Raw genomic sequence first — 13,729 nt, forward strand, 5'->3', positions numbered from 1 at the left:
CGAAGTTATTAAAGAAATACTTTTGTATGGGCAAAAACGCCTACTTACTAGGTGTCTTAGTTGCTTTGGCTAACAATCTGGTATATTGTGCCGTCTATGGTATATTTTGAATGCGGTACTATATCGATATACCAAATATACCATTCGGTATAATTTTAGTATTTTTGCAGTATATAGGTATATTTTGAGAAACATACCGCAAAATATATTTATATTATTCAAAATGGGAAGCGGGTATCTCACAGTCGAGTACACTCGACTGTAGCTTTCTTACTTGTTTTCTATCAGTAGTTAAACTTCAAATTGAGAAGGAGTAGAAGCAAGCCAGCTCTCTAACATTTTAGTGATTTACACAGAATTAATATGTGTAATAATAATTTATGCCGTTCTTCAGATTCAAGCGAAGTCCCATTCCCACAAAATAGAGAATACAAATAAAACGAGCTTAAAAACATATTTATTTTGTTATTGTATTTCTTTCATTCTTTTTTTTGTTTGTTTTTTTTTTTTTTTTTGTTTTTTCAAATCATTTCGTTTTGCGACTTCTTCATATTCATTGCTCTGATAGATCAAATATCAATTTATTCTTCAGCTGCTTTTTCATCTTTTATAATATAATTCTCATAATGAATGAATACGAGTAGTATTTTCACATTTTCTTACGCTTTTCTTCGGATTCTTCTTTAACATAGTCAAAGATTTATTAACATGAGTGTGTGTGTGTGTAAATGTTTGTGTCTGTATTTATGTTTGTGTGTGTGTGTGTTTTAATATCAATGCTAATGTCATAATAATTAATTTACTATACACATTAATTACAGCATTTATTAATTGATTTTTCTTTCAAATAAATTGTACAACTATGTCATATTGTTTTCTTTTTATAAAGTTAATTTAATTATTTCCATTTTTTTGTGGTTTCTTAATTTTTTGTTAATTTTTTTATTTGGTATATTTATGGTATTTTCATCAGTTGTTCATAAGTTCAGCGTCGAGGCAAATGCCCATTGTTCTGTCCAAGCATTTGTGGTATATAACCTATATATTTGTTTTATATAGTTTTGTAAATATGCATGGCTCTCTAAGTTTTAATTTATTAAATTTTCTCGTTTTTAATGTTAATTTTATAATTTGTATTTTTCGGGCGTAATACAACGGAAAAACACAATTAAATATATAATATATGAACGAACTATTTTGGAATGTATTATTTTTGGTTGGTACATATAATAATAAGTTGTTATTTATTTATTTTTTGTTTGTTTTTGCTTTGTTTTTTTTTTCAGTAAGATTTGTAAATATTTACTAAATAGGCAGCTTTTTCATGTTCAAAAACAAAGGGCGTGTGTACGAAATCATTCTTGTTTATCATTATAGTAGTAGTTATTACGTTATTATTTTGTTCATTATGTTCGAGTTGTAATGTTCATAGTCATTAATTGTTATTCAGATTATATTGTTGTATACACATCAATTATGCTCCTCAAATTTGGTGGAAAATGTTTAACATTGCTTTCATTTTGGTTTTCTCTTGGTATTTTGTAAAATTTTGGTTCTTTTTCGTCTAGAGACTAGAATCTAGAGTCTAGAGCATAACGCTTAGTACTTTCATTGGTAGTTTTGTTTTGTTTTTCTTTTTTGTTTTGTCATACCTTTGCAGAGATAAAAAACAGTATTCTTCAGATGTTCAGAGAAGACATACACATAAGATGTATATATACATCGATTCCGTCTGTATGTCAGTTTAAATGCAAACTATTCTCTCAATATTTAATCTACGTTACTTTGATTACTGTATTTATACTATATGTAGATGTGATAGGAACAATTAGTCACAAACTTTGACTTTGACCAAATTTGCTTCAGATATTTTATTTAAGACTTTTTATCGGATCGAATTAATTGATATTCTGTATGTTGACTTTATTTTGTTTCTTGAGATGTCTCTACTAAACTCAAATTGACGTCACTCTGCAGAGGTATTTACTCTTCGATGTACCGAAGTCTGGGTTTCATTTATGTTTTAAGAATTTATTTTGTATTTTTTATTCGCATAAATGTAATAGTTTTTTTTTTTCATTTCTTTGTTTTTTTGTTAGTTTGCCAAAAGTGTTTGGTATCTTTTTTTTTTGCAGTGGGTATACAAAAAATGAGGCGTGTGTTTGGTATTTTTCTTTTTTCTTTTTTTTTTTTGAGTGTTTGTAAGGCTTTTGTATCTGTGTCTTGTATATATTCACATTGTTTTATTACAATTTATATCATTTTTAATAATTAAGTGGCGTATTTTTGGAATTTTTGTTTAGTTAGTTATTATAGTAGTATTAATTATGTACCTTATTATTTTGCTTAGAAAAAAAATTCTGGCGTATAAAAGCTTCTAAAGTTTATTTTAATTTCCTTGTTTTCTTTTTTTGTTTTGTTTCTTTTTTTTTTTTTGTTTTTGGGTTTCTTGAAATTTTTTGTTGTGTATGTCTTGCTCAACTCTAAATTGATTTTTGTTTGTATGGGATTTCAGTTGGCGCTTCTAAGCGAATGAAGCTGCTATATCTATATATATGTATACATATATTGAGTGTATAGTGTATATATATAGTATATATACATTCGATCACTGGAGTAAATTCATCAAAGGTGATCGTATAATTGTTAGTATTTAATGAGTATTTCTTTTTCATTTAGCTACTTCGGATGAACCTGACAAAATATTTATGTGAATTTTGAGTGAGTTCGAGTTCGAGTTTTTTTTTGTGTGTGTGAAATTCGCAATTCCTCGTATGTCTGGTGTATATATATAAATATCTGTTCGGCCTTTTTTTTTTGGTTTTTCCTTTTTTTGGTTTTAGTTTTTTAGATTTTCTTCTTTTCATTTCTCAATATAAATTTTGACTAATTGTCGCACTGACTTAAAAATCGTAATTGCACCTTTCATAATTTGGTAAATTTTTGCTTTTCTTTACGTTGTAGTTAATAATTTCTATGTATTACTCATAAAATTTAAATATTTTCGTTTTGGTTTTCATTTAATTTTCTGGTTAGTTGTGTTCATTCATAAATGTATAAGGCTCTGTGTAGTTTAGCACTAAAATCTACAAAAGTAATTAACAAAAACAGATAAAAAAAAAAACACAATATAAATATAATATGTATATATGTAAGTAATATATTCCGCTGCGATTTATGAGCTTGGAAGCGGAGGAGCGAGTGGGTTAAACAATTCACAATTTTATTATAATATCATTATTGATTCGTAGTTTATTGGTATTTGTTTTTTTTTTTTTTTTTTTGTTTTGTTATCCCAATCAAAAAAGTCAGTTGAACGAATAGTTGAAAACTATATTACAGTTAACTCTAGTACTGCTATTCCTATCGATAATACTATATATCGCATATGCATGGTATATGCTAAATATATAGTATATGTATAATAATAATTTGCTTTTATACTAACTTTGTTGAGTCATTCGTTTTGCCATTTGACCAGTGCGACTTACGCCATATAACGATAATGTAATATATGTATATAAAAAAAAACTATTAATTTTTAACTATTTATGTACAAATGAGTTCGTTTCTAGTATTTTTTGGATTTTCGTTTAGTTGTTTTGCATTATTAATTAATTAATTTAAATTGTCTAAACATATGCAACAAATTTGACATTATCATCGAAACTTTGAAGTTAATTATATGTATGTATGTGTGTGTATACGGAATATACATATTTACCATATGTGTGTTTGCTTGTGTGAGTGTATATATGTATGTATGTATGTAGAGTTGAAGTCATGTTTTAATACCACTTGAATTGCTTTTCGATTGAGTTTTTATGGTGCTGCTGCGTTGTCAAACGGAAATCAGAGCTATAACAAGGATTTTGCGCTAATTTGTAAGCCAGACTAAAGGTACAACTAAAGTCTAGAACTAAAACTAGATAAATAACAACTCTGTAGTCCCCAAAACATAGACTCTAGGCTAAGTTTCGATTTTGGGAAGACAATATATGTAACATATGTAATTTGTATGTAAATAGTTCGTATTGCTTTAATAGTTTTTGGTTTTCGTTTTTTATTTTTTTGTTTTTTCGATTTTTTGTTTGTTTTTGCCTTGTATTTGTGAACGTGTGGGGACTTTGATCTACATATATTGTGATCTTAACTGATCTTTAATAAGGTAAAACAAACTAATTGGAATAGATCTAGGTGTTTAAATATATAAGAATGCTATAAATGTATTCTATCGTTCAAGTGGGGGGAAATTAGCTGCAAGCGACGACTTAAATGTAATGAAACCTTTGCGATATTATTCCCATAGATGGCGCCAGTTAGTGTCTCTGTGTACTGTACAATGTACATGAGTGTGTGTGTGTGTGTGTGTTATATTATACTAACTGTTATATTTCATAATTATTTTGCATTCTTTTGTAACAATAAACTATATGCAAGTGCAAGCCTTTTTCATATTTAATGCGAGCCTAAACAATATATTCATAAATTAATATTTAGTTTTTCATTTGCTTTTATCACAAAGTATGTTTGTGTACGTGTGTGTTCGTGTTCGTGTGAGTGTGTGGGGTGTTAAACAATTGGAATTGGAATTTGAATTTGTATTGTAAATAACATTGCACAATTTATACTCGTATTTAGTTCATTCATTTATCGTATCGCAATAAAACTCTTTTCTTATTTACAAAAGGTTTTCTCATTCGCCATATTCTTTACTTTCCCTATGTATGTATTATGTATGTGAATGTATAATATATAATAAGTATGTATACATATGTACAAATTATTATTTTGTCATTTTTATTTAACTGCAGTTTTCATATCAATTGTGTTTTTTATATCGATTGTCCTTTCATTTTGCGGCAATATGTTTTGTGTCTTTTGCCTCGTGTGTTGTTTTTGTTGTTGTGGTTGTTGTTGTTGTTTTTTTGTTCGTTTTGTTGTGGCTGGGATTTTCGTATAGTTTTCTAGTAGTATTCTGCTCTTCTCTGCTTCTTTGTCTTTATTACTGTTAGTCAGTTTGTTTGTTCACTTAGGGATTAAAGAGTGCTCAAGCCATACCATACTTGTATGCAACTACACATGTAAGTATGTAGTACTACATATATGTACATATATGTGTGTGTTAGGACGGGTATTATGCATTGTATATACACCAACTACATATACTATGTATTTAGGCCCCATTCGATTTGATTTTGCACTAAAAGCTAGCACAGCTGCAAGTTTTGTGAACGGAACATGTACTACGCTTTATACACACGTGCGCGTGTGTGTGTGTGTGGGTGTATGAGAAAATATACTAATTATGGACACACTGCTAATTAACTCAACAGTTGCACAACTGTTTGAAAATCAATCACATACCAACAAGTATTGGCAAGGCGAATTTGCATTGCCAACCACATGCAAAAAGATCAACTATTTGCAACTGGCAGCAATCGCTTTGCCAACTTTGAAGTGGCGTTGCCAACCACATAAAAAAGAAGATGGCGATCGCACAGCGGTCACACTGCTCCTGACCAGTTGGTTAAGTGTTTTTAACGGTGACGAAATAAAGTGTAACAAAAATGTAAAGAAAATAATAATAATAGTTGTGGTCGTGGAAGGTGAGTTGCCAATTACTACAACTGTTATTATGATCATTGTTTGCAACTGGTAATTGATAAATTGTAAGAGCTTAACACATGTGTGTATGTATTGCCTGTGTGTGTGTGTGTGTGTCTTGTGGTATCTGGTTTAGAGCTTGCGACAATAATTCTGCTATGTACAACTGATTGGGACTGGTTTTGCCTCCATTAGCGTTTTATCACAAAAATATTAATGTATATGTATAGTATTATAGTATATATAGTATAGTATAATATAGTTTAGTTTATATAACTAGTTAGTTTGTCGCCGTCCAAGTCGCCGTCGCCGTCGCAGATGTCGTCATTCTCGTCTTCTCGTCAACTACAATACTCGTATTTTTGTAATTGTTTCGTATATAAAGGTAAATAATTGCAGTAAATGTAGCAAATTCGTAAGCAATATGCTTTGCCTTAAAATACACACAATATCATAATTATGAATCCTTAGCATCCATCAAAAACATACTTCAGAGAGAGAGAAAGAGAAAAAGAGAGAGCGAGTGAAAGAGAGTAGCAAAAACTTTGCCTGTATGGTGGGCAGGGGTAAGGGGGGCTAAGGGAGCTTAAGTGCACGCGTTACTTAAAGGAGAGTGGGTGTGTGTGTGTGTTTGAGCGAGGTAGAGTGAAAAAGAGGCGGGCTTAGGCATGATACAAAAGGCAGAGAGAAAGAAAGAGAGAGAGAGAGAGAGATAGAGAGAAAGACACCTACGAACGAACAGAGATCGTATGTGTATCTAAAATTAGTTGCAGTTGTAGTTATGCAGGCATATGTCCCTATATAGTAATAGTTATATTATCATAGTATCCATTAGTTACAAGTTACAAGTTACAGTTACAGTTACGGTTTACAGTTACAGTTACAGTTACAGTTACAGTTAGAGACTAGGACTAGCTAAGCGTATGCGTAGGCAAACTCAGAAGAATGGCCACGATTGCGGCTCAGTTTTATTGCTCGAAGCTGCTGCTATCCGCCGACTGATGGCGCACCAAAATCTTTGGCTAGAGAAACTCCCGTTTCACGCTGCTGCGACCGCTGCCGGTCGGTGTTGTTGCCGCGCTCGTTGTTGTTGTCGTCGGCGTTCCCGCTCCTGTTGCTGCTGCTGCTGCTGCTGCTGGCGGCGTCGTCGTCGCCGTCGGCGATGCGATCACGCTGACGCTTGACGGAAGCTGCTGTGCTGCTGTGAACTCCTCCTCGAGCAGACGCAGATGTAACAATTCGGCAGCAGCCACCGAACTGGTTGTGGCTGCCACCGTGCCAGCTGCTGAGGCTGTGGCTGGGACTGAGGCTGAGGCTGACGCTGTCGAGCTTGTCGTACCAGATCCAGTTGCGGTTGCAGATCCAACAGCTCCTCCTCCAGCCACTGTGGCCGTTGGCGTCGCGTGTGTCTGCTTAGGAGGCGCCGGTGCTTTCCTGCTCTTCGAGCGTCGCTTTTTGAGCATCAGCGGCCCCAGGCCGTTGCCTCCCGCGCTCGACACAACTTGGACACTTGGATTTAGTAGACCGCTGGCAGCGCCAGCTCCACTTGCACTTGTCGCTCCTGTTCCTGTTCCTATTCCTGTTCCTGGTGTGGCTGCTGTCGGCGATGAGATGGTTATCACAGTGTCCACGGGCGTTGTGATCGCAGGCGCAGGTGTTGTTGTCGGCGTGCCAGCTGCCATGATGATCCCAGCAGCTGCTACGCCGCCGCCGCCGCCCGCACCGCAACCCGCACAGATCTCGTCGCCAGGCGTTGTCTGGCCGCTGCTATCGACCTGCGGCGCCAGCCGCTTGACCAGCTCACCCAGCAGATCCTCAATGCGGCCAATGCGTTGCTGCATGCGCTGCAACTCCAGCCGCACATCCACCTTCATGTCCAGCACGGTGGCAATGAGATCGCGCTGTGCCAGCGTGGGCGGCGTCTCACGCAGCCCCGTATCATACGTGTCCGATGTGGTTGCCCTCGAGCTGGCCATCTCGATTTGTCGCTCCCGTTCCAATGCCAAATTTCGTTCCTTTCCTGCACTCCCGCTTCCACTCCCGATCCCGGCTCCCGTCCCCGTCTGTGCCGTGGCACCAACCACAGCAACCGATGTGCCAGGCGTTGTGGCCGCTGTCGCATTTGGCGGCGCATTCGATGAGGCGCCGCCATCGATGACCACACGACTGTCGCGGCTGGGGGGCGAGGAGTCCACCTCGCCACCCTCGTCAATGGTGTCCTGGCGGGCGAGAGTCGCCTGGCTTGCCTGCAGCTTGGGCGCCTTGGGAAATACCTGAACGGGTGACGTTTAATGGACGCATAGCAGGCGCAATGCAGAGAGGCATAGGCAGAGGCAGAGGCAGACAGGTGGATAGATTTGACAGGTTGACAGATTGACAGATTGAAGTTTTTGATGTGACAGACAGATCAATCGATCGATGACGATGACGATTGCGATTGCGATGACGGGTTAATATTATTATTATGGCAGGTTCAGATTGAGGTTCAGTTTTGAGGTTCGGTTCGGTTGGAGGTTCAGTTTGAGGTTCAGGTTCGGGGTTCATTCGTTCAAGTTTTTTGTAGGGAACAGGAGAAAAGTGAGAAAAGTGTTTGAGTTTTCGATTTAAGGTTATGTTTGGTTAATTTGTTGTTGTTGGTTATTTTTTTTTCATATAAATATATAGTTTGTTGTTGCGCATTCATTCATTGATTGTTTGTTGTTGTTGTAATTGTGGTTGTAGTTGTTGTTGTTTGTTGTTGTTGTTGATTGCAAAAGTTAGATAAAGGTGATAAGAATTGTGCAGTAAGTTTGATTTCCAATCGGTTTTCATTTGTTTGTTTTTTTTTTTAGCAAGTGGCGCGCCATTTTGAGCGAAATTTTGTTCGGCATCCAATACAGAATCGAATTCAAGTTGTTGTTTGTAGTTTGTTGTTTGCAGTTTTGTAGTTTTGTAGTTTTATAGTTTGTAGTAGCAAGGCAAGCAATGTTTTTGTTTCAAAGTTGTTGATGGTTGTTGTTGTTGTTGTTGTTGATTTAATACAAGAGAAAAGTGGTGAACGATAAACGAAAAAAATAGAAACATGTCAATCGATTTAAAGTCATCGCAAAAAACTCTAATAGAACTCGCAGTAAAACTATCGTGTTTTATTATGGTGCATTATCATGTGAATTGATCACAAACCCAAACACACACACACACACGTGTGTATGTGTGTGAGTGTGTGCAACTACACATTAATATTTTAAGGGGGCGGGGGCGGGTTTTTTTTTAGCAGCAACAGCAACAGCGCGCTAATTTTTAAGTTCAACTAGTTAAAATTGGTAGAACGGCGATGCATCGATAACAACTGCATTGCATTGTAAATGAATAGATGAATTGATCGAACTGCGTGTTATCGATATGCACTATACTATCGTTAACTATCGCATGCATCGCTGTCCTTGGCTAATTTGAATGCCGAACGTGTTTTGAGTGTGTTTTGAGTGCTTGCTACCGGTAGCAATACAATAAAACTATTCAACTTTGAAGTTGAGTGTGTGTGGGTGTGTGTGAGAGTGTTGTTGTTGTGGGCAACTAAATAAATTATTAGCAGATAAACAAATGATCTAGAATAACTTACTTTGCTTAATTGTAAATGCTTTATTGACAGATTATCGCATTGTTTATTATGAACGTAAAAGTCGACAACAAATTCGTAATTCAAAAAATTAATGCAAAATGGCGAAGACAGTTTGGCATCGAGTAGAAGAAAAAACAAAACGAAATCGGTAAAGAAGACGAAGGTGAGCATTAACAGTTTTGTCTGCATTGTTAGTATTGTTTGTTAATTCATGAAATCCAAATTTAACAAAAAAGAAAAAAAAAGAAGAGAACACAAATCATATGACAAAAATCTTTACAAGAACTCGCTGTATAAAATTTAAAGTGATCAAGAATTATTCAAGTTTTATTTTTGTATCATACACGATCTTGTCGTTGTCCATTCAATTGGAATTTGCAAGTGATCAAAAGAGATTATTGAAAAAAAAGTTTCTTGTATTGGTTTTTGCTGCTTGTTAATGATGCATTCCAATTCTTTTTTTTTCTTTTTTTGGTTGTTTGTTTGTTGGTTAGTTTAGTATTTTTGTTGTTAGATGTTGTTCGTTAGATTGATGTGTTGTAGTTAGTATATATTTTGCGTTGTATTCATATTGGTTAATGGTACGAGTAATTACTTTATTGCCTTGTCCACCATTGCTACTCGAAGTACTACTCTGCCTCGCTTGGGCAGTGCTCTCACGCAGACTTTCGCGGGCGCTCAAACTTCTCGAGACGGCTACCTTGGCGCTAGTATCGCTAGCTGAATCGACACTTGAACTGCCCAGAAGGCGTCCCCATTTGCTAGCACGGGTACTACGTGCAGATGGTGGACCCGATGAGGGCGAGGGTGATGGCGATGGTGAGGGTACGGCGGCGGTTGTTAGGATGCGTGAGTCCTCGGTTAATGTTAGTTTAGCAGGTAGCTTCTTGGATAGGTTGTTTTCGATTTCGATTTCGTTTTCGATTTCGATTTGGTTTGTGGTTTTAGGTTATTTTTTGAGATCAACGAGCAAATTGGAGTTTAAACCAATTAGGTTATATTTTTTTTTTGTTTTTTGGCGAGCAGGTTATGAAGAGAAAGAGAGAGAGAGAGAAATAGAAAGAGAAAAGAGTAGCGTGTGTGCGGAGACGGAGAGAGAGAGAGAGAGAGAGAGACAATCGGAGTCGGATACGGATTCGGAGTTGGTATAAGGAATGTTTGAGTAAGAATTTGTGTGGGAGGCAGTTTTGGTATGTATGTAAAAAGTGTGTTGGCAAACAGGTGTGAGTGTGTGAGATTTTTGACGAGGGGGAAAAGGGAAAGATAATGTACAAATTTTTCGTTAGTAATTTTGTTGAGTCATATATAGTTTCAATTCAGCCAAATTCGACAAACAAATAAGAAAAACACATTTGATAAGCCAAAGTAATGAAAAACAGTACAGTTAAACAACGAGTACACAGAGTGAGAAAGAGAGAGAGAGAGAGAGAGCGAGAGCGAGAACGGGAAGAGTGTGTGTTCAAGTGTTGGTAAATGCATGTGGAAAGCGAAACGGAAGAAAACATTGAGCATGTGTGTGTGTGGGTGTGTGAGAGAGAGATAGATATTATTGTTATGCATATTGATGTTGACAGTTAGAGCGTAAGCATGTTAAAGGAAGACAAAGAAAGATATACAACGAGCATAAGTCACTTTGTATCGTATGCATATTGTTGATTAGTAGTATAGAACAATAACAATAACGGTATAATTAGAATACTGCATATGTACAGTAAAGTACAGTACAGTACAGTTAATGGTTAACAGTTAACGGTTAATTATTTGGTTAGTTGGTAACATTGTAACGAACGCTTAACCGTGCCAGCTTGGCCACATGGCCCAACAAACCTGAGCTGTGGCTGTGGCTGAGCTGTGTGTGGATTAATAACGATAACTAACTGCTTCATCGAGGAAAACAAACAAAAACACAGGTAACGTTAGTTCAATTACTCTTGATTAACGATTAATGTGGCTGGTATCAACTAAAATCAAAATACAAACACGCACACATATTCAGCACATACATATATTGTACTAAAGTTAAGTACACACATACACAAATGGGATGAGAACAGAAAACAGAAACGAGTAAGGAACAGAAGATAAAAGATAAATAATCATAAAACAATCGATCGATCGATAGGCATTGTGTGATGCCAATCGAAACGATGAAATGAAACGATAATTAACAAAAAGTTGGCACATCAAACACACACACAGACATAAGCATTACATAAACGGCAAACGATTAACGTTTAACGGTAAACAGAAACAGAATCAGCAAACACGATAACGATAACGATAACGAAAATGGAGCAAGCGCAATGAGCCAGCTTTTTTTTAGAAATGGAACACAAAACACAAAACAAAAGAACGTCAATACAGAAACGATTGTGAATGAAACACTAACCTTGGTACGCTCCACCTCGCCGTCGCCTTTCTCGACATCACTTTGGCCAGAGCCGACGAGCTCCTTGCTGCCCGCCTGGACTTGCGGCGTCCGTCGGAACTTGGAGAAGATCTTGCGAACGAGATGATCCTGATTCTGGGGCAATTGCGGCTCGTTCTTACGCCGTTCGGCCAATTCTTTTTCGCGCTTCACATCGGCCACCTTGCGAAAAATCAGTCGATGTCTGAGATTGTAGGTGAGCACCAGATTGCGTGCAAAGCTATTCGCAAATGCCGAATAGAAATCGAGGACTTCGAGCAATTTATCACGTTTGATGGCATGCAAATCACAATAGGTCAACGCACGCACATTGGCGGCACTCTGGCCCACGGCCGAGTCCTTCCAGAATTGATCGCCGAAGACGTCGCCTTTGCCTTTCGGTTTGGAAAAGAAAAAAAACATACGAGTGTGTCTGTATTCAGCAAAAAGGTTGAGAGATGTGAAGATTAAAGACTTACCCAATATTGCCACAACCTCGTCATCCTGTATAACCTCCAGACTGCCGGTGACTATGAAGCAGAGGCTATCGATGCTCTCGCCGGTGTGATAGAGCAGATCCCCCGGCGCCGAATGGGACATCATAAAGTGCATGGCTAATGCGCGCAGACAACCATCCGAGGCCAGACGAAATGCTGGATGCTCGTTAAATACTTTGCGATTTAGATGAACACATATGTCAGCCTTCATATCTTTCGGACAATAGTTTAGTACCTGCGAATTGTGAATGAGTTGCGAGTTGCGAGTTGCCCAGTTTTCTTTCTTTCTTTTTCTTTTGTTTTTGCTTCTTGATTTTTTGCATTTGCATTTTGTTGCTCTTTCAATTTATCAATTTGTTTTCTCGTTTTTTTCTAGTTGTTGTTTTTGTTTTTCTTTTTGATCAAGAACCAAGCAAATCCCGCAAAGCACGCTTAACCCGTAATAACGCCCACTCGATAGATAACCTTTTTTTTTTGTGTGTGTGTATGTGTGTGTATGTTTGAGTGAGTGTGAGTGTGAGCGTGAGCACCCGATGGTTACGGTTACGGTTACACAGGGTGGTTTTTGTTTCGAAACTTCGCCACACATAAAAACAAATGAAGTGCTAGCTTATGGACAAGTACGGACATTGACATACAGCTTGTGGACTCGCCTTCATACTAGATAGATTATAGATAATGGACAGACACACACACACAGAGTACATTCTGACACACATACACACACACACACAAACATCACACACACACTAAAACACATACAACATTGAACAGTGTACAAAAGACCTGCAACTTGTGTTCCTGGGCTTCTGCTTTGACTTGTCTGTGTACGTGTGTGTGTGTGTGTGTGTAAAGTGTACTGTTTGTGTGTGTGTGTGTGTGTGTGTGTAAGTGTATGTGTGGGGTCAGGCTGCCTCAAGACGCACACCTTTTTCGACCGGGGGCTCTTAATGTCAACTATTATGTTAGTTCACTTGGAACTGAAACTGAAACAGGAGCTGCCTGGGACACTTCTGGTTATCTATCTTGCATTCTTTTTCCTTCTTTTGTTTCCTTTTTTGGCCTTTATTTATTTATACCCTTGCAGATGTTAAGCGGGCATGTCAGCACCCTTAATAATAAATGCATGAACTACGTTTGATACAACTTATCCTAACTAAATAAATTTTGACACCGTTTGACTGAACTCTGAAATATTGATGGCATCATTGATGGGATTTCTAGTGAACAAAAATATTGCATTTGTATCATTTAAAATATTTAAATTGGAAATTCTTAACTTAAAATTCGAATAACATTCATCTTGTTATATGCAATAGATGCCAACAAAATGCAAGGGTATCTAAACTTCGATGTGCCGAAGTTTGGCAAGTTCCTAGCTCCTGGTACCTTCCTGATGGATGGTTGGTTAGTTGGTTAGTTGGTTGGTTGGTTGGCTGGATGGATGGATGGATAGATGGATGGATGGATGGATGGTTGGTCGGTTCATTGTTTATTGTTCTTTTGTACTTTTGTTATTGTTTCGAATTGCGGCACAAACTACAGTCAACGAAATAGGTATAAAGGTCAGTTATACATTTGCTTATTTGCACTGGCAAATTTTGTGAAATTGTATTC

The 13,729-nt window shown here is 37.0% G+C and overlaps 1 protein-coding gene across 19 annotated transcripts in view; it reads right to left on the reverse strand.

Moving 5' to 3' along the window:
* Positions 1 to 5,875: 5,875 nt before the first annotated feature.
* The window catches only part of LOC117572412 (potassium voltage-gated channel protein eag), an 80,910-nt gene continuing 73,056 nt past the window's right edge, over positions 5,876 to 13,729 (reverse strand). For 8 of the 19 annotated variants that reach the window (XM_034256120.2, XM_034255480.2, XM_034255978.2 and 5 more), the window contains 5 exons: positions 12,095 to 12,347; positions 11,598 to 12,010; positions 9,804 to 10,094; positions 9,209 to 9,226; positions 5,877 to 7,880 (listed from right to left, as the gene is read on the reverse strand). In XM_034256120.2, the coding sequence (XP_034112011.1) occupies positions 6,630 to 7,880; positions 9,209 to 9,226; positions 9,804 to 10,094; positions 11,598 to 12,010; positions 12,095 to 12,347 (2,226 nt within the window). In that variant the 3' untranslated portion in view covers positions 5,877 to 6,629. Of the gene's footprint in view, positions 7,881 to 9,208; positions 9,227 to 9,803; positions 10,095 to 11,597; positions 12,011 to 12,094; positions 12,348 to 13,729 lie in introns of all 19 variants that reach the window. The other 11 variants (XM_034255925.2, XM_034255909.2, XM_034255749.2 and 8 more) reach the window with 6 other exon arrangements.

This window comes from Drosophila albomicans, chromosome X (assembly GCF_009650485.2).
Source record: "Drosophila albomicans strain 15112-1751.03 chromosome X, ASM965048v2, whole genome shotgun sequence".
In the NCBI taxonomy this organism is placed as follows: Eukaryota; Metazoa; Arthropoda; class Insecta; order Diptera; family Drosophilidae; genus Drosophila; species Drosophila albomicans.